Source organism: Phodopus roborovskii, unplaced genomic scaffold (genome assembly GCF_943737965.1).
Source record: "Phodopus roborovskii unplaced genomic scaffold, PHOROB, whole genome shotgun sequence".
Classification (NCBI taxonomy): Eukaryota; Metazoa; Chordata; class Mammalia; order Rodentia; family Cricetidae; genus Phodopus; species Phodopus roborovskii.
Genome location: NW_026126567.1, coordinates 12,554,283 through 12,575,110, shown reverse-complemented (window position 1 = coordinate 12,575,110; position 20,828 = coordinate 12,554,283). Strand labels below are relative to the sequence as shown.

General features: G+C 43.4%; 1 protein-coding gene across 1 annotated transcript in view; it reads left to right on the top strand.

Annotated features, from left to right (window-relative positions):
• Positions 1 to 221: 221 nt before the first annotated feature.
• Positions 222 to 20,828, top strand: part of Fam91a1 (family with sequence similarity 91 member A1) — a 38,316-nt gene continuing 17,709 nt past the window's right edge. The window contains exons 1-16 of the mRNA XM_051202629.1: positions 222 to 507; positions 4,941 to 5,025; positions 6,251 to 6,402; positions 7,820 to 7,877; positions 8,476 to 8,543; positions 8,977 to 9,090; positions 10,160 to 10,250; positions 10,566 to 10,628; positions 11,431 to 11,537; positions 11,617 to 11,655; positions 12,047 to 12,159; positions 12,544 to 12,659; positions 14,318 to 14,430; positions 14,691 to 14,777; positions 16,380 to 16,512; positions 19,822 to 19,970. Of these exons, the coding sequence (XP_051058586.1) occupies positions 436 to 507; positions 4,941 to 5,025; positions 6,251 to 6,402; positions 7,820 to 7,877; positions 8,476 to 8,543; positions 8,977 to 9,090; positions 10,160 to 10,250; positions 10,566 to 10,628; positions 11,431 to 11,537; positions 11,617 to 11,655; positions 12,047 to 12,159; positions 12,544 to 12,659; positions 14,318 to 14,430; positions 14,691 to 14,777; positions 16,380 to 16,512; positions 19,822 to 19,970 (1,560 nt within the window). The 5' untranslated portion in view covers positions 222 to 435. The remainder of the gene's footprint in view (positions 508 to 4,940; positions 5,026 to 6,250; positions 6,403 to 7,819; positions 7,878 to 8,475; positions 8,544 to 8,976; positions 9,091 to 10,159; positions 10,251 to 10,565; positions 10,629 to 11,430; positions 11,538 to 11,616; positions 11,656 to 12,046; positions 12,160 to 12,543; positions 12,660 to 14,317; positions 14,431 to 14,690; positions 14,778 to 16,379; positions 16,513 to 19,821; positions 19,971 to 20,828) is intronic.

Here is a 20,828-nt window from a genome sequence, read left to right as displayed (position 1 = left end):
CCACAGAAGCTCAGCGATCGGCGCGACTCTTCCTCCGGGGACCGCGGGCACAGCCCGGGAGCAGGAGCCGCTCGCTGGCCGGGTTTCCCGGGGTCTCCGGGCCCCGCCTCGCCCGGCTCGCGCCGCTCCAGCACGTGCGGGGCGCGGGGTAGATCCACCCGCGCGCTCCGCCCCCGGCCGGGCGCCTGCGAGCGGAAGTGACGTCGGCGCAGAGCCATTTCCGGCAGGCCGAAACTAGGAAGAAACTTGGAGCTGCCGAGGTCCGGGTCGGAGTCGCCGCCACCGTGCCCCGTGGCCGGCGCCGCGCGGAGCTGTGGAGGCCTGGCCATGGGGCGGCGCCGGGCTCGCGCGGCCTAGGCGTGCGGGCTCCGCGGACGGGCGGGGCGCGGGCGAGCGGGAGCCGCGGCCACCGCCGGCCTGGGCTCCGGCGGCATCATGAACATCGACGTTGAGTTCCACATCCGACACAACTACCCCTGGAGCAAGTTGCCAGCTAACGTGAAGCAGGTACGGCCCCGCCCCGCCCCGCGGAAACCGGGCTGCGGAGCGCTCGGTCGCCCGAGACCGAGCTGGAGAGATGTCCCCCGGGCTCGCCCAAGCCTGGGGGCTGCGCTGCCGAGATCGGAAACCAAGCCCCTGCGCTCCTAAATTTAAGGGTGGCGGGAGAAAGGAAGATGGGAACAGTGCATGCCGAACAGGGGGGCGAGGGGGTCACACTTACAGCTGGCTGTGTAGCCGACGGCAGGCATTTACACTGGACCGAGGAAGACAGGGACCCTCCTCTCCCGGGGAGAGCGGAGAACAGGTCTCCACACAGTCGCGAACAGTCACCAAAGTTTGGAGATGTGTGTGTTTCGATGCATCTGGAAGCGTCCCGTGACTGCTTCTGTGTGAGGGGGGTGGTGGTGGCCGATGTGGCCGACAGGGCGGTCAGGACCTGATTTGGATGTGTGTGTGCTTTGAAGCGTCCCGTGACTGTGTCTGTGTGTGTGTGTGTGGGGGGGGGGTGGCCGATGTGGCCGACAGGGCGGTCAGGACCTGATTTGGAAGGGTACATGTGCTTGGTGTCGTCGGACTTTGTCCTTTAGACAGACCGACTTCAGAAGGGATGTGTCAACAGGAGCGTGACCTGAGATGTTCCAATCTAGTGCTTACCTGAAGGGCAGATTCACTCAGGTGTTTTAACAGGTATGTGTTGGGCTCCTGCCGGATGTTACGCCTGGTTTTGGGTGCAGGTAGTTTGCATCGGCCAGACTCTGCCTCCCCAGAGTGTGTATTTTATAGCAAAGCCACACAGCAAACGGACTTATGAATGGGTGCCACACACGGCAGGTGCTTTGACTTCCCAAGAAGATGTCAGTGCGTGTGGTACGTGTAAGGCTCTGCGCTTGGCCGCGGTCCCCTTGATCTGTTTTCCCATGGTGATGGGCAGCAGGTGTACTTTTGGAGAATGGTGGTAATGGTCGCATCATTGCTGTGGTGTATTTTGAGTTCCAGTTCTAGGGAATGAGTTAAGAGGTTCTGGTGAGCATCACGTGAGAAAGAACATGCTTTGAAGACACCAGAGCCCTAGATAATGGCAAGGCGTGTTTCAGGGACAAAAGTCTCTAGGATGTCAGAGTCAGTTTCTGAAACTTGGAAAGACAAGTCTAAACCTTTAGGAACATGCTCCTCCTAAGTTTGAATGAGGGTTTGGCAGACAGTTTTGTTCTTTAGACAAATATGTTCTGAGACATATCTGAAGACAACTAGAAGTAGTAGATTTTTAATTCCATTTTTAAATAGATCATACCCAATTTAAATAATTGATTCTAGTTAGCATTGGCAAAGCCTCCTCCAACTTAAGTATGATTATTAAGTGTAATTATAGGACAGTGCTAAAACTTAAGTCCAAATAAACGGTTAGTTTTTGTGTGTGAAATCACTGAAAACCCTCGCTGCTGTCGTTTAGGCTGACTGTGGTCTCTGTTTCTATAGCTTGTTTCTGCAGACCTTCTCCAGGCTTGCCATGGCTTCCTGGAGTCAAGGTCCACTTCCGATCACACCAGCTTTCTGTCTGGTGTCTTACAGGGCCTTGCCATCCCCGCTTCACGCACACTGGTCTGCGGCGACTCAGGAAAGCCCAGTCCTCTCGGTGCCTGTCCGCCCTCTGTCCCAGCGTCTTCTTGACAGTCACTTGGGCATTTCCTGGGAGGTTTCCTGGCCCCCTGATTCTGAGATGGTTTCCCTCAGCCATGCTGCCGTGGTGCTGTTACTTCTCATCCATCACAGTGGTCACCCACCATGGTGCATTTTCTGGTTAGATTCTTCGTTAGGCTTTGTACCCTCAGCATCTATGAGCATAGTTGGTTGTTAGTAGCTGTTTGTCAGATGTTATGAGGCTTCAGTTTGAGATGCTTTCTAAGTAGCTATAAAAACCTCAACTGTATTAGGGAGTTTTCTTTATTTTGTGTGGAAAGACTGTGTATTTTGATTTCCAGTAAGTTTTGGTGGGCTTTGTTTAGAAATGACTCATTTCCCAGTCCTGAAAGCTGTAGGAAGGAGACTCAGATAAAAAAAGTCTTAGAAGCCAGTTTTTGTTTTCCCTCCAGTTTGGATGGGTTTTATTCTGTGGGTCACACCAGACTTTAGAAGGCACATTAAACAGTTGTAGATGGTGGCCGAGCATGTACAGAGAGCCTAGGGTTCCTTCCTAGGGCAGGAAAGAAATGTAAGTCGGGCTACTGTTTTCAGGATTTTCTGCATTTAGCTAATATCAGGCATTCTTTGTCTGACACGTGTAGTTCTTTTATTCAAGGTAAGTCATGTGATGGATCAGTTTTAAAATGTGGTTCGTCCGTCTGTCTGTCAATCATCTATTTGTTTATCTTTCTATCTATCTTTCTATTACCCACCCACCCACCCATCCAAACGGTAGAGGAATACACGTTAGGATGCACACTTTGGTTTGTGGGAGCCTTGGGCGTAGAAAGCCTGTTTTCAGGCGTATCTGCTGCACAGGGAGTGAGTGTGCTCTGTAGCTGGTGCTCATTTCTACATCACTGCTTCATCTGCTGTAGTCCCTCTTCTCTGAAGCCCATCTTTGTCTGCTCGGCCTTCCCATGTGCAGCCAAAACTGTCCTAGTGAAATGGCCGTTTCCCTGTTCTGTCATCAAGGTCTGTAGTGGCAACAGCATTTTAAAATGGTGGAGATTTGGAGAGGGGCAGAGTCAGGGTTGCTGGACAGATATTTATGTATTTCTTGAGGGAAAAATAAAGCGTTCACTGTGGTTAGGGATTTATGTGCATAACACATACTGACTGATGGAGACCAATCAGATGCTCCACACGTGGTCCTAGACCTCACATGGTGATAGAGTTCCCATTCTCCACTGATAATTAACTGATAAGTAATGATAACTTAAGCCTTACTTTGAACCAGAAGATGAAAACCTCGGGTCTGGAACTTGCTGTGGTTGTAGCGGGATGACACACTTGTGTACAGTGAGTGTGTGTGGTGTTTCCTGAAAAAGAGGCTTTGACCGGGCAGCGGAGCTGTGTTCTGAGCCCCTAAGTGAGCTGCTGCCGTGGGATGAGCCTGTTGCCGTGTGTAGAGGGTGAGGGAGTCTCTGCACAGTGCACTCCCCTCCAGCGTGTGGGGTTACAGGTGGAAATAGCTGGACTCCCCCAGCCGTGGTAGACGAATGTGATGCAGGAGGAAAGACTCTCAGGGTTCACATCATGCCACTGCAGCCTGACAACTGCAAAACATAGGTGTGTGCACATTTAGTTTCTGCTTTTATGAACCTGTAAAAAATTACAACCAACTGAATCCTCTAATCATTTTGTCATTTAAGATGTCTAGTGTAGCTTTATATTGTGCCAGGAAAAAAAACAAAAAACCAAAACCAAAAAAAAACAAAAAAACCTATACCTAGTAATTAGAAATGAGAGAGCATTCAGATACTAAATAAACTTTATAAGCATATTCTTTGCTTTCATAGTTCCAACTTTGAATTTAAAACACTATGTGCACAGCTAGAGAGTATTTTGTTTATTATGTGTAATTCTGTATTTCTGCCTGTAGTATGTGTATTGCTGATTCAATGGTCACTGACTGAAAATACTACAAAAGCATGCTTTATCCAGAATGTGTACAGACTTGTTTCTTATCATTGTTCCATAGATAATACAGTCTATCAACTTGTTAGTGGGTGTTAGATTTAATCTCAAGACAACTAAAAACATGCAGGCAGGTGTATGGTGTGTGCAGATTATGTGTACATGTGATGCTATTTTATGTAAAGGGTTGGAGCGTGTCTGGGTTTTGGTGTCCTTATGGCACAACTGTCCAAATGTTTGCCAAGGTGGAGGAGGGCAGTGACATTTACAGGAGCAGTTTTAGCACATTTGAAATGCACATTCTGAGATCTTAATCTCCAGGAATCAGGGCTCATTTCAATGATGGAGTTGTCAGTCTGGCCTTCCTTGGTTGTATTCTTGAGTTCACATAGGTGTGGGTTTGCAAAACCACCTACCATCCTCTCAGCTGTCTGTCCGTCCGTCCGTCAGTTCTTCCATCCAGCTATCCATCTGTCCATCCCACTTAAGTTTGGGATATCCTGGAATGAAATCTTTGTTAACAGCCTTGCTAACAAGTACTTATCTTCTTATATTGCTTTTTTATTTTGTGTAACTATTTTGAGTAATTTAAGTAAATCATTCTAGAAAGGCACACTACAAAGAACATGTGAGATTTCGTTTTAATAACATAGTAGTAAAGTTAGCATAAAAAAACTTACTCCTTATTTAGTTCCAGGCATGAGAGATGCCCAGGTGAAATTGGGGTCATGGTTTTTTTTTTTTTTTTTTTTTGGTTGTTGTTGTCTTTAATTTTATGGTAGACAAAGTACTGTTGTTCATCTGGAAACTGTTTAATGGTCATGTGTAATTTCTTTTAGAGTCTTGGAAACTCACAGCGAGAATATGAAAAGCAGGTTGTCCTGTACAGTATCCGCAACCAGTTGCGCTACAGAAATAACCTAGGTAAGCGGGGTGTCCTTACGCTGGGTTGGGGTGACTGTCGCTGGGTTTCACGTTTACAGATCCCTCGTTCTTTCACTGTTGTGCCTGGGTCTCTCCATGTGTGGACTTTAAGAACATTCGTACTGATTCACTCCACGTAGTAACTGTTCATATCATAGCGTTTTCTTTCTTAAGTGCTTATTTATTTTTTTGCCAAATTAGTTTGGTTATCTGTGTCGTGATGGTATGTGTTACTTCTATTTTAAGCTTAATACTCCAGAGAGTTTCTGTGCAGACATACTTTATTGACGTCAGAAGGCTTTCTGCATTCGAGAAACAGAGTAGGGACAAGGAAGATAGTTCAGTTTAGGACCATGCTTACCATATGGGGACCTGAATTCCATTAGAGGTGGTGGCATGCTTCTAATTTTTGCCCCAAGAGGTAGAGACTGAACTATTGTGGTGACTCCCTGGGCAGATTGCCTAGCCTGAGTGCTGAGCCCTAGGTCCCAGTGAGAAATCCTGTCAGAGGGCCTACAGGGTAGATTAGCTTTGTGGATAAAGACAGTTGTTGCCAAACCAAACCATTTGAATCATCTGAATTCCATCCTTAGGACCTACATGGTGGAAAGAGAGAGCTAGCTCCCCCAAGTTACCCTTTGACTGCATTTGTGTACACACATAAATGGATTTTAAAAATGAACATGGTGAATAATACCAAGGAATAATACATGGGGTTGACCTCTGGCCTACACACACATGCATACACACACGCACAAATGCACGCATGCACTCACACACACGCTGCCTGGCCTATAGAGTGAATTCAAAGCTAGGTTGTTACAGCTGAGTAGTGGTGGATATGTGCCCCGGTTTCAATCCCTAACACACAAAACAAATGGAAACCAAAAAGGGTTTTAAAAACGGGCTATGCTGTGCTATGCTGTGAAGTGATGTTCTCAAGGGTGTGAGACTGACAGCTTATGTCTGTTGATTCTGTGCTTGCTTCTTGGTTTGTTAAGAATTCTTTTCTCTACTTACGTGTCTTACTACATTTTACTTACACATATTACAGGAACTGTCTAATTTTTTTTTGTGTGGTACAATTGTTGCTTTGTTACAGTAATTTATTTGTTCTTGTCTAGTTTGTATAATGTTCCAAAAGTTGAAAAGTATGTGTTTTACCCTGTGTTATAGTGAAGCAGTAAGAAACCCGAGAAGAGCGTACGTTTTCCTTTTCTTGCAGTTAAACATGTCAAGAAAGACGAGCGCAAATACTATGAGGAGCTGCTGAAATACAGTCGTGACCATCTCATGCTGTACCCTTACCACTTATCTGACATTATGGTGAAGGGCCTAAGGATAACACCGTTTTCATACTACACTGGGATCATGGAGGTCAGTATCTACTGTGAGTGACAGGTAACAGTGGGGTGGGACTCTGAGTCAGGGCACCCTCAGGGGACCGCCAGCTTCCCCGCTTTCAGCTCTCATGCATGTTGACTATCCAGTTGGTGTGTATCAAGGACGGCTGGTCACACGGTAGCTGAGGCAAACATGCACACAGGGTTGCCGTTATTGATGTTTTTATGTTGGAAAGGTAGCTGCCTGTATGCTGTGGCTTTGAAGGTGTTTACCCTTTGTGCTGTCATGGTACTAATCAATTATTTATACCAACAGCTGGTACAGTTACTGCTTATAATATATAAGATTAAAAAATATGGGTTGCAAACTTGAACAGTAAGATCAGGGAAACTTAATTATTTAACTATTCACCGCGTATAAAACATGATGGTGTAGACCCAGCATTTTATGTATATAATGCATGTCAGGAAGGAGAGTTGTATTCATTGTCCTGGCTGTTAGTCTCTGTGGTTGTTGATTTTACTGGTTTGTACTTATTTCTTGTTGAATAATGTTATAGTGGTTCTATACGTTTTTAAAGCGAGCTTTCTATAAAGATTGACATATATATCCAGTATTTACTCACTGTTTATACTTGAGTCCTGCTGCTTTGGGCTCTCTCGACACTTAAAGAGCAGAGGAAGGCATCTCAGGAAAGCTAAGCACCTGCAGGAGCAGGCAGGCTAGTGAGTGTCCTGAGGTTCAGCTCCTGCCATTGGCTCTGGAAGCCACTCTTCTGTGGCGCTTGTCCAGTCGTGTGTTTCTGAAGTTCTCCTCTTGGGCTCTGATAGTCCCTGGTGGAGAAGCGTGGCGGTGTAACGAAGCGGTAACTGGCCCTTCCTTCCTGTTGTCTCTGACTGTTTTTCTGGTCTCTACCAGTTTGGGGTAGAACAGAAGAGTTTTGAACCTTTACCAGCTTACCTCTCAGTTATATTCACATGCTCACTGTTGTCTGGGTTTTCTTCTTCAATGATTGTCAAGTCTGGGCTGAAAATGGGTCTTATCCAACAGGAACCAGTTGGGAATTGTTGGAGAAGAGTGAGTTGAAACCCTGATACTAGTTGAGATGGGGGCAAAGACTTGGAGGCAGTTAGAATCTTCGTTGGAAAAGTGTTGCTGGAGTTGACACTTTATTGGCCTTCTCTCAGCAAAGGAATGAAGGATCCAATATGAAGTATGGAGAAACTAGAACCCTGAGTTCTAGTAGAGATACAGGGCAGCTGTCTGGGACTCAGAGAATGCTCTGAGAAACCCACACCCAAAAGCCCAGCTTTCATTACGGTGTTGAGGCCCTGGTCTTAGTACCATAGCCACTGTGACCCACTGTTTGTGTAATAATAATTGTTCTCTGTGTGTGTGTTTTATCTAAGGGAAGTTATGTTTCATATTTTTTATTTTTTTTTCTTTAAAGGACATCATGAACAGTGAGAAAAGTTATGATTCATTGCCTAATTTTACTGCTGCTGACTGTGAGTATCAAGAGTAACATTTAGATTGTGTCTTTGTGTATGCACCTTGTCTATTAGGATTGTCTGTTTCTGCCCTGAAGTAGCAAAAATTGAAATAATAAGAATAGGTCTCATTACTAATGAGAACTTTGTTGCATAATACAAATCAGATGTGAGAGTTAGCTTGCTGTCAGTGGGAGGCTGTTTTGGAGTCAGAAAGTTAGGACTAACCATTATTCTAGAGAGTGAAATTCTTGCTATTCTATAGGCTGTGTGTCTGCTGATGGAAGGGGGACAGTCTGCACCCAGGCAGCTCATCTTACAGTAGCGGGTGGAGTTTCATAACATGGACTGCTGTTCCACTGTGCTGATCTCAGTGAGACTCACACTGAACACGTGATGTGGTTCTGCTTTTTCTCCGTGTCCTCACCAGCACTGACAAGAGTGGTGACTCGAGTTCACCTCTCCAGGGTCAGGGTTGAGGTTTCTTCGTGTGTGTGACCAGTTCTTTTGATATTGATGGCCCATGTCAGTGACTTTTAAGGGACTGTTGCCTCATGCCATCGAGTGTGCACTCACTCCCATTTCAAAATGTACTAACGGGAAGACTTCCTTTCAGGTCTGCGGCTTCTTGGCATAGGAAGAAACCAGTACATCGACCTGATGAATCAGTGTAGGTCTTCAAAGGTGAGTCATCCCCTTTGCTCTGCAGCCTGCGTGTCAGAGCTCGATTACAACCAGAGCTTGGTTTAGAGTGGTAGAAGCGTGAGTTAACATGCGTGTCATAGGAGCAGTGCACAGGTCAGACCTTCAGTGTGAGTGACAACATGTTAACGTTTCTTTGCTTAGCCCCAGAATTCACGTAATGGGTGAAATATGTTCACATTTTCAAATGCAGTTTCTAACCTCTGGGGTTTCATTCCTTTCATTTCTGGATAGAAGGTTTAAGTAATTTATCTTAAAATAAGTTAAGTTTCATTCTACAGTATGTAGACTACTTAGTATTTTAAACATGAAAGTTTGAAAGGATTTAACCTGGTGTAATGACTTATATGATGATAGAAGAGAGTGGCAATTTGGATTGGTTGCAGACCCTTAAATGTTGTCCTATTTATTGCAGAAATTCTTCAGAAGGAAAACTGCCCGTGATCTTCTACCGGTAAAGCCAGTGGAAATTGCCATCGAGGCATGGTGGGTGGTACAGGCTGGATATATCACAGAAGATGACATCAAGGTAGAGTTCCTTATAGACTAAAACCAGAAGAAAAAGAAGACTAAAACCAGAATATTTATTTTTTTAACTTATTTTATAATTTTAAATTACATTACATAATGTTTTAAAAAGTAACATTTGATTTTCTTGTAGAAAATCAATTCAAGCTAATTCAAAATGATTTAGTAGGTTAGATGGAGTGTGCAAACCCTCTTTAATGGTTCAGGAGGCATGTTTGGGTTCATGCACAATAACCTTGGGGTCTTAATTACAGGCCTTGTGTAAAGGGGTGATGGCAACTTCTGAACACTGACTTTGTCACATGTGCTACACACTAATGTGGCTATGTTCTTGTCTCCTCTAAGTCTCATGACAATCCCAGGAGAAAGTATTCTTTGTGCCCAGTGCACAGATGTGGAAAGAGAACACAGCAGTTAACTCAATGACCCAAGTTAGAATGATAGGAAGGGTCCAAGACTGATCGATACTCAAGTGGTTTCTTTGGGATCGCTAATCCAGTCACTGTTGAATTACACTGAAATCGGGCAGGTGTCCTGATAGGGCAAGGGTATGGAGGCCAAGAGCAGTGATGTCCCAGAGTTGATTCAGGCTGTACATGTCTTGAAGAGGACTGTGCTTGAAGAAAGGGAAGAGCCCGAGAGATATCTTGTGTGGTTGAAAGAATGTATGTGGCCTCTTCATTATTTATTTGTCTGTGTACTTCTAGAGGGCATTTTAAAGTTGCAAGCTGTACATATTTTGCTTTGCTGTAAGCCCTTACCAGCGGAGTTGTCGGCCTGTCATGGCTTCACCATTGTTCATGTGGAGTTTTTCTCAGTGGATGTGTGATAAGGATTTAGATTCATGTGTCTGATTCCATTTTAGAGAAAAGGAATAAACAATGTGTTTATCAGTGAGCATTTACCACTAACCAGCAGATGTTGGTATTTATGGTTATTGTTAGCTAATTCTAAGGTGATAGATGGCAATGATAAGGCTCATGTAATCAGTCATGTGCTCCAATGTGAATACATCTGGCAGATTAATTAATTAGGACAGAAGTTAATTGAAAATACTTCCTTTTTCTTAGATATGTACTTTCCCTGAGAAAGGCGCTATTGATAAGATCATCGACTCTGGCCCACAACTCTCTGGGTCACTAGATTACAACGTGGTACACAGTAAGTCCAAAAACTTGCTTTGCTAGCCCCAAAAGAGTATCACCTGAGTCACATTGCTTGAAATGTGATCTTAGTCTTTATTTTCTGGTGTGGATGTAATTATCGACCTACACAAGGGAATGGCAAGAGATTTGTAGTTCAAAAATATGTAACAAATCAAGATTTAGAAAATGTAGTTAGTTTTCTCTTACACTATTTTCTTTTTCTTCATGTAGCATTCAGCTTAAGACATCACAGAAAGCCAGCAGTCAGGCTTGTAGAAAAAAATGCTGTTGTATAGTGTTCTGTCTAAAATAAGGTGCTTTGTTTTTGTAGGTTTGTATAACAAAGGCTTTATTTATCTGGATGTACCCATATCAGATGACAGTTGTATAGCTGGTAAGTCTGGGCTGACATTTTGCACAGTATTTTGAATGACTACTTAAAGCTACATGGTGTGTATCACCTAGTAAATTTAAAACAAATCATTCTGTAATCTTAGATATTCAGATTTTTTTAAAAGAATATTATTTTTACATTTAACCCATTGTAGTTTTACTAAAACTTATTTCATTTTTATGTTATTTTTATTATATATTTTATAAACAATTTAATATGTAAATATATATTATACACTATATTAAAATAGTAGAACTTCATGATAAATTTCCTACAATCCCAGATGAAATCACTGTTTTTTAAGCTTTAAATTTTGTAGCCTATGTATCCCACTTTCCCATGAGATTTTATTTTTTTGTATTTTGTGTGTTTGAGAGCATGTGCTGCATCTACATGCTGTGGAGTTTTTAGTGGCTTGTGCAGATTGCACTGTTTCCAAGGAGTAAAACCACAACAGTCTTCTGTTGCTCACTTTTTTGGCCTGTGAGGCTTGAAAGCCCATATCACAAACCTTTTGCAGGCTCAGCTCTGCTCCTGTGTGTTTCGCCAGCCCTGTATTGTTTAGTGTTCCCTCAGCCTTAGTAACTCCGAGTCCCACATGAACCCTTTAGATGGCCCTGTGTAGATAGATGGTGTACGTGGCCTTGACTAGGACCTTTGGAAAGGTTGCTCAGGAGTGGATGAAATGTGTAAAAGCTGTGTTCTGTCTCTGAACGATTTCACTCTTTGCATCGGCCTCTGAGCTATACTTTGTTGTTTTATTGAAGCTAGTGCTGAGAAAAGTCTGTTTTGTGTGTTTCAGTTCCTCCTCTGGAAGGGTTCGTAATGAATCGGGTACAAGGAGATTATTTTGAAACTCTGCTCTATAAGATATTTGTGTCAATAGATGAGCACACTAATGTCGCGGAGGTAAGTGTGGCAAAAGCATTTTTGAAAGGCTGTGCTGGTAATTCTGAACTAGACCGTAATTCTCAGTTTTGTTTCCTAGCTGGCAAATGTCCTTGAGATAGACTTGTCACTGGTGAAGGTATGTTATTCCTTACCTTTTATTTGTGGTGTGAGTACTAGGTGGATTTTGCTATTTGACTTTTATCTTGATTCATTGCTGATCTTTAATGGCTGCTTGAGGAAGTCTGCATGGTAAAGGGATGGTTGCAGAGAGAAAAGGGGAGATGAGCCCTGGGTCTCTTTGCACTCAGTTAATGTCGCAGCAGAGTTGGCCTGGTCTGTGGCTGTTGAAGCTGCATCTCTAGCCTCATTAGAAGAGGATTTAGGGCAGGGTAGTCCTGGGCAGGTTGCTCCATAGGAAAGGTATGGAAACCTTGCACATCACCAGAGGCTTAGTCTTTTGCGGTCTGTTTTTCTCTACAAATATTCTGATGTCTGTTGTAATACTAATTCCCTTACATTCCTTTCAGAATGCTGTTTCAATGTATTGCCGATTGGGTTTTGCCCATAAGAAGGGACAAGTAATAAACTTGGATCAACTTCATTCATCATGGAAGAATGTTCCCTCTGTGAACAGATTAAAGTAATTCATTTATTCAGTATGATACAGTTTCTTTTTGAGAAAAATTTTTACGTGCAGAAAGTCTGTGTGTGCAATATGCTTTTGAGTTGACTCCTGTATGTAGTGTTTCAGTCATCTGGCAGGGTAGACCTGTATAACTTGATGCAAACTGAGAACGCTTCATTTAGGGAAAAAGCGCATACGGTATCTTATAAACTGTGTAAGTTAGAAGAACTGGATTCCCCAAGACTGTGCTTGAGCTATAACCGTGATTGTCTGTATGTGTCCAGCACTGTGTGAGTGGTAATCTCACTTTCATGCGTGTGTATTGGCCCATGTTCTGGTGGGTTGTCGTGAGATCTTTTATGTGATTTTTAAAAAAGTGAATGTGTTTTTCATTAATAGGAGCACTCTAGACCCACAGAAGATGCTTTTGTCATGGGATGGTGGGGAGAGTAGGAGCCCTGTGCAAGAAGCTTCTTCAGCTACTGACACTGATACAAATAGTCAAGAAGACCCAGGTTAGCGGCTGGCTGCTGTGTTCCCTTCAGTTTGTCTGTAGGTCCGCCGTCCGTCCAGACACTCCTCCATCCCTTGTGCAGCTCGTGTTAGATTTCTTATTTCCTATGCAGTCTGAGTCCTTACCAGCATTGTGAACACTATGCTAAGTCTTGAAGGTGTGCGATAAATAAGAATATGGCGCTTGCCTTCTAGAAACTAAGCTGAGGGGGGAAAGGGGGGAGCGCATAGCTCCCAAAACAAGCAATTGTGGTGTTTGGACTGGAAAACCAAAACTTCTTTCACTTCAGGAAGATTAGAATGTCTGTGAGTTCACTGGCCAATGAGGCAAGGGCATTTCAGCCCAAGAGAAGGTGAAGGCTAAGTCCAAAGGGAGACACACAGGGTTTAAAGTTGAGGGTAATAGGAACCTGGAGTGGCCTTTCTACTGTTCTTATTGATCTGGCAATCATCAAGAATTTTTATTTCTGGTTGTCAAGGAAATTGACTGTGCTTCTTTGCTTTTCTGTTGCACTGATAAAATACCATGATCAAAAGCAATTTGAGGAGGAAAGGGTTTATTTCTACGTACAACTTACAGTCCAGTGTAGTTGGTTGATTTTTACTCTTACTCTTTTGGGGGCTTACTATTTTGGTGGCTCCAAAATAAAAATACACACGGAGGTTTATTCTTTCTTATAAATGCCCGGCCTTAGCTTGGCTTTTCTTAAGTCCCATCTGTCTTTTGTCTCTGGGCTTTTACTTTTCTCTTCTTCTGCTTGTCTGTCTTTACTTCTTACTCCGTGGGTTGCTGGGTAGCTGGACCCTTGAGTCCTTCTCCTGCTCCTCCTTTTTTCTTCCCAGATTTCTCCTTATATTTTCTCTCTGTCTACCAGCCCCTCCTGTCCTTCCTCCTGCCTTGCTATGGGCTGTTCTGCTCTTTATTAGACCAATCAGGTATTTTAGACAGGCACAGTAACACAACTTCAGAGTTAAACAAATGCAACATAAAAGAATGCAATACATCTTTGCATCATTTAAACAATGTTTATGCATATTCAACAGCATAAACAAATTAACACGTGTTAAATTAATATTGTACAACAAGCCAATGCAGAAACTTCAACACGAATCTGTAGGCAGGAATTCAAGTGGAGACCATGGAGGGATGTTGCTTACTACTTTACTCCCCAGGCTCCTGTTCAGCTACCTTTCTTATACTTCCCCAGACCAGGGTGGTCCCACCACAGTAGGGTGAACCCTCCCACAACAATCAATCAACAATTAATCAAGGAATGCCCTCAGACTTGTCAGTCTAATGGAGACACTTTCTCAGTTGAGGTTTCCCCTTCCCCAATGTCCCTGGTTTGTGTTGAGTTGACTAACTCACTAGGACATCAACACAAATTTAAATGACTTTTAAACTTTAAAAATAAATTTCCCCTCATATGTTGTTAGTACACACCTGTACCCTTTCCTGGGAAGCTGGATGCAGGAGGGTCAGAATTCAAGGCCAGTTTGTGCTACCCAGTGAGGACCTGACTCAAAGGACTTGAGTCTGAAGACTGCAATATTGCTTATATTTAATTACGTTTGTTAGGCTGTCAGATAAAACACTTATTTCAGGTGATGACAAGAAAGACTTTTATTGACTTGATTTTGTATTCTATTTTCTTTTCAGCTGACACAGCCAGTGTAAGCAGTTTGAGTCTGTCCACTGGGTATACAAAGCGCATTGCATTCTTATTTGACTCTACTCTTACTGCATTTTTAATGATGGGAAATCTTTCACCGGTAAGTCAAATGTTGTTTCAGTGTAAAGATGTTTAAAGTAGAGATGAGATATAAAACAGTTTGGTGCTTTATACAAATGTCTTCGAGTTCGGAGCTATTTCTGAAAGCAGCCACTGTGAGGGTTCCCAGTGAGGGCTGCTCTTACAGTTGGAAGATCTAGTTGCTCATGTGTCCATCTTCAGTTTAAATATATTAGAAAGCATAAGTGTTATTAGCTTACAAGGGGAAAGAGAATTTTAGTATTGTGCTTCTTTTTGCAGAACCTGAAAAGTCACGCGGTCACCATGTTTGAAGTCGGCAAACTCTCGGATGAGTCCCTGGACAGCTTCCTGGTAGAACTGGAGAAGGTCAGTGCACCGGGCGGCAGGGCCACAGCTCTCCTGCCGTGAGCCGTGCTCATCTGTCCCTGCTCTGCCTGTCTCTACCCCATCTGATTCTCCGTGTGCTGACTAGACTTCAACACGGTGAAGGAGGGAAATGCGTCCTGGGGTTGTAAAGTGACATAACTAACTCCTAGTGTGATTTGCTATAGAGCAATTTTTCTAACCTTTGTTTTGTTTCTGTTTTTTAATTTGGTATGCCCGAGGAAAGCGCTGAGGCAGGTTTTTTTTTTTTTTGTTTTGTTTGTTTGTTTTTCAAGACACAGTTTCCTCTGTATTGATTTGGAGCCTGTCCTAGAACTCGCTCTGTAGACCAGGCTGGCCTCGAACTCACAGAAATCCACCCTGAGGCAGTTGTATTTAAGTTTTTGTTCCTGTTCTTTCCAGTCTGGAGCAGTGTCCCTGAGTACCACATTCATGTCTGCTGTCACTGTCCCTGTTCGCATCTTGAGGACATTAGCTGTGTTTGCTTTAGCCCCTTTCCCTGTGATTAAGCCTGATCCAGTGAGCTCTTTGTTGGTACTCCTTTCCACTGGTTTAGTCTGCCCTCTGTGTGCTGTGTTATCAGGTCTGTTCCTGGCCTAACAGTTTTGTATGCTTTTGTGATTTAGTTATGCGTTTTGTATATTAAATGTACTATTTAGAGAATTTGTAGTAATTTTATAATTTCTTTATGTCATAGTTTTTTTTTTTTTTTTACTCTTCTGTAGGATTTTGCATTCATTACTGTAAAAAATATGAAATAATACTTACCAATTGGTTTCACGTTTTTGGTTTTCATCTGTATTCTTCCAGATGTGTTGCTAGTTACGGTTTTATTGTTTTACTCTACATTTACATTCATTCTGACCTCTGATTATTCTTGAACGTTTTTGGATAAAGTAGAAGTGACTTTAGAACTTTTCCCCCTTTGAATCATACAGGGGACATAGAGCTTATAAAATGTCCTGTTTAGCAGTGTTAACATTGTTATACATGGTGTCCTTCCCATCTTCTTCGTGGATGCACTACATTAGGAACTGTCTTAGTTAGGGTTTCTATTGCTGTGAAGAGACACCATGACCACGGCAACTCTTATAAGTTAATTGAGGGGCCTCCTGTACAGTTGGGAGGTTCAGTCCATTATTAATCGTGGCGGGGAGCATGGCAGCATGCAGGAAGACGTGGTGCAGGAGGAGTAGCTAAGAGTCTTGTAGGCAGTAGGCAGTTGACTGACACACTAGATGGTGTCCCGGGCATAGAAATCTCAAAGCCCGTCTCCACGCTAAGCCCGTCTCCACGCTTCCTCCAACAAGGCCATACCCACCCCAGCAAAGTCACACCTCCTAATAGTGCCCCTCCCTGTGAGATTATGGGGGCCAGTTACATTCAGACTACCATAGCAGCTTGTTCAAAACTGGCTAAGGTAATTCATTGCAGTATTTCCTGGGCAAGTTTTTGAGTTGCTGTTTTGTTGTCTGGGGTTTTTGTTTGGTTTGGTTTTTATAGTGTCTTTACACATTGTGTTACATGATTATTGGATGGCAGGAGAGTGGTGTTTTGTAAAAATTCTGTTTTCTCCTGGCTTAGGTTCAGAGCACTGGTGAGGGAGAAGCACAGAGATACTTCGATCACGCGCTTACTCTGAGGAACACGATCCTTTTTCTGCGGCATAATAAAGACCTGGTTGCTCAGACTTCTCAGCCAGACCAGCCCAGTTACGGTGGGAAATCAGCAAGGGTTTCTCTGTGTCTATATGTTTCTTGTGCTTTTTCTTCTTTTAGTTTGTTCCATCCTATTCCAGGTTGTTTGTTTTTTTTATCTTCTGTTTTAAGAGGCCTGTTTACATACTAATAAGAGAGAGAGAGAGAGAGAGAGAAAGGGTGTCGATTTAGGTGGGTACAGAGTTAGAGGGCAAACTATAATCAGAACATATTGTATGAAAAAAAAAAATCTATTTCAAAAAAGAGACATTTTTCCAGTGTGGTCAGTATAAGTTAGACATCAAACTCACTGTGTAACTCGGTAGCCTAGCACTTTGGAAAGATTTGGAAACTACATTAATAGATGAACAATCATAGTTATAAAAATCCTAGAAAGTACTCCAGCCGCTGTGATCTAGGTTTATAGTCCCTGCCCTAATGTGCATTAAGTGCATTTTGTGGTTGACATTGATAACGTTGACCTTTGCCTGAAGGTTGGGAAGCTCCTCATCCATTTTTGCTTTGGAAAATGGCTTACTTTAAGGACCATATTTTTCCCACTCAGCTTACATGAGATTTCTGTTTCACCCCTGTTCGTGTCTGACAAGTCCGAAATAGATCCCCTGAGTTCTTTCTTTGCCTCATAAATGATAGGCTGATTTGCCTCCCATCTGATCAGTCAGAATGGGATGTTTGTTAATCAGATGTGATAGGCTTCTTTGCTAATCCCAGTCTCCCAAAGTTCACACTGACCCCACCTTACAGTGCAGCATTCTCTAGTCGCCTGTTCTGTACCCTGTCTCTCCACGCCACTTCTTGCCTGGTTTGTTTCTGCCCTATATGTCCACTCTGTAAAGACCGTAGGTCACTGCTGCCCTGATCTCTCTATTGCAACTCTGCTCCGTGCCCCCAATCCTTTTCAGCAAAATCGTTCTAAATACGAAGCCTGAAGTTTCTGTTGGAATTTTCTCGGTCGTGTCTTTTGTACGGTTTCTCTTTGGCCATTATAACAGGATCTTCTCTGTTGGCTCTTTCTTAAGCCACCTGCTGACTGTGGTGGTGTCTCTTGGTAGAGGGTGTTTTTACTGACGCTGCACTCCAGCCTTCCTATCTGCCTGGACAGACCAGGTACTGTCCCCGACACTAGATCACAGACCTTAGGCTCTTTAGAACGGGTTCCACTGAAGTGTGGCAAGAACGAGAATGATCTTTTGGCACAGAGTTTGGGAATAAGTTGTTTATCATGGCCTTGGCATGCTATTGAGGGCTTCCTGGAAATACAGCTGTTGTGTCCAGCAGCTTCTGCTATGTCAGTGTCCAGCCTGCTGACTGGTTGATAATGTTGATAGCTTTCACAGTGCTTTCTTTCCTCTTTAGGGACAGATCCAGGCTAGGAAGTGGTGCTTGCTTTTCCTGAGGATTTGGTGTTTGACCCGTGTGTTCCTCTGTCCCTTGCTGGTGATATTAATTTGGTTACCCAGTTAATGTGTCGCCTGATTTCTTCATGATGTGGCTATTTCTTTTCTCCTCAGCTAAGAGGAAATCTGGGAGATGCTTCAAGACCTTGCAAGCTTACTACTTCTGTTTGCCTGAGATTTAGCATCAGCCATGGTTCTTTCTCAACTGTAGTGGCTGCAGATTGGTCATGTTCCCTACTCCAGCATTACTTCCGTATTTAACAAGTTTTTCAGTGATTTGTAGTCATTACTGACTCAATTATTTCTGTGCTTTAGTTCTCATATCACTTTTAAACTGGTTTCTGTCTCCTTGTGACATGACTCCATTTCCCCCCCCCCCCCCCAATAAAACCTTACTTTATAGCGAAACAGTAACCCTGATCTTACTCTATGCAGTCTCCTAGGAGCTGGCTTTTTTTTCTGGGCAGTGTGTGAGAGAGGGGTCCTGGTGCTACCTATGCTTGGAGCACCTTGGTGCTTTCAGTAGGCTGTACACTTGTTTAGATGCACCTTCATTTGAAGGGGGAAGTGGCTCACTAACCCTCTGAAGTTCTTTTTAGTCTTAAGTATGCCCTTTAGAGAGCGATAGAGTTTTTAAAGTGTGTGTGTGTGTGTATGGGGGGGGGGGGGAGGAGAGTGCGCCACTGTGTGGACCTGAGTGTGTTGACTGTACACATAGAGGTCTGAGGACAGCTTTTCAGGGGTCAGTTCTGTCCTCCTGTGGGCTCAGACTCAGGTAGTCAGGCTTTCACAACAGGTACTTCATTATCTGCATAGCTTCCTCTCCAGCCCCAGAGGGTAATAGGAGGTGATGTTTTCCAGAGGACTGAAGGCAACGGTTGCTTAAGATGAATGCTGAGTCCTTGTTTTGTGTATCAGCAATTTAGGGCACAAATTCCTTACTGAGAAATGCTAAACTCTATGCTAGAATCAGATCGGGGCAGTGATTTTCTCTATAACATTGGTTTTCAACCTTCCTAATGCTTTGACCCTTTAATACATTCTCTTGTTGTGTGACACCCCCCAACCATAAAATCATTCTTATTGATACTTCATAGCTGTAGTTTTGCTGCTGTTATGAATTGTAATGTAAATGTCTGTGTTTTCTGATGGTCTTGGGGGACCCCTGTGAAAGGGTCCTTCAATCCCCAAGGGGTCAAGGCCCACAGATTGAGAACCACTGCAATCTCAGGGAGAGAAAGAAAGACACAGCCTTTTCCTTGACACGTTTGCTCAGAATATGCTGCAGAGTACTTGGGGTGGGACTGGGATAAACAGTGTCCCACTAGAGGACAGCTGTCTTTCTAGATCAAAAACTTTGGCTACAAATCTTAAAATGTTCTGGTGGTCTTGTTGGATTTGATACTTTGTAGTAGTTACTGTACCTTTAAAAAAGTCTTGGTACAGCATGCTCAGGGCCTATATAAGTCTGCTCCAGGTTCTTTCGTTCATTAGTTCATTCGTGTGGTGTGTGTGTGTGTGTGTGTGTGTGTGTGTGTGTGTGTGTGTGTGTGTGTTATAGTTTAGGGTTTTTATGGGATTCCTGAATGTGCAAATGAGTGGTTCTTTGATTCTTGTGCCTTTTCTTGGGCTCTTTTCATCGAGTTTAGTTCTAATGAGATAGTTTTTGTCCTGTTTTGTTATATTTTTTATTATTAATATCTGTTAGAAGGCCATTCTTTTCTAATGAGAGACAGGAAGGAGTGGATCTAGGTGGGAGGAGTAGAAGGAGTGGAAACTATTATATGAGAAAAGAATCTGTTTTCAATAAAAGGAAAAAGTAAGTCTTAAGGCAGTGATTACCAGTTTGTCTTCAACATTATTTTTCACATGGTCAAGCCCTTACTCCCCGTGTGCTTAATTGTAACGTAGGTTTTCCCCTGGATCTCTTACGCTGCGAAAGCCTTCTTGGTTTGGACCCAGCGACTTGCAGCAGAGTTCTCAACAAAAATTACACACTGCTTGTTTCCATGGCACCGCTCACTAATGAAATCCGGCCAGTTAGCAGCTGTACCCCTCAGGTAAGGACTCGCTTGCAGGCTCCGGGTGGGAGTGTGATTACTTCATTAAGGAAACAGGTTGGTTTTCTATGGAGGTGGTGTTGCATTCAAGTTGTGAAGTGTAATTGGTGTATTTGGCTTGTCTATCTTTAAGTGACTGGTGACACATTCGATTATAAATGTATGTGAAGTGTTTTAGGAGACCATTTTCAGTGCTCCAGGAAGAAAGCTTGGATGAATTTAAGTAGGAAAATATAGCTCTTTCTGAAAAGTAGAGTCATGTTGCTGATTTAGCTGAGAAGAAAAGACGGGCTTTACAGCCTAGAACTTTGTAGTTAACTGTAGAGCTCGTGAGGATGACTACTGGTCTTTTCTTTTGAGGAATAATGAGATACATGTCTGTGTACTCAGCAAGGACGGTGTACCAGGTAACATTTCCAGGGAGTGCAGGTTATGTTGCTGTGCAGTGGTCCATCCTGCCTGGATTCCTGAGTGTGCAGGGCTCCGTGATAGAGAACGGAGGAAAGGTGTTGTGGTACCAAATTTGTTTTTGCTACCTGTGTGCTCTATTTAACTCAGTGTATTCTCAGAGCAGGAATCTGTGAACTGTCTGCACAGAAGGGAAAATGGATGGAGGGGACAGGGACATCATCCTTCTTTTGAAAAATAGCTCGTGATTGATGATGATGAAACTGCTACTGTAATGTGGAGCTTATTTGCCAGACCTTAGTTTAAGCATCCGTACAACATCTTCATGTGGTAGCCACTTTCTTGTGCTTTTGTGATGGAGCACATGAGGCCCAGAGGAGCCTCAGGAACTTGTAAGGTGATGGGGCTGGGAGGTGAAGCCTAGGCTCAGACCAAGGAAGTTTCTTAACA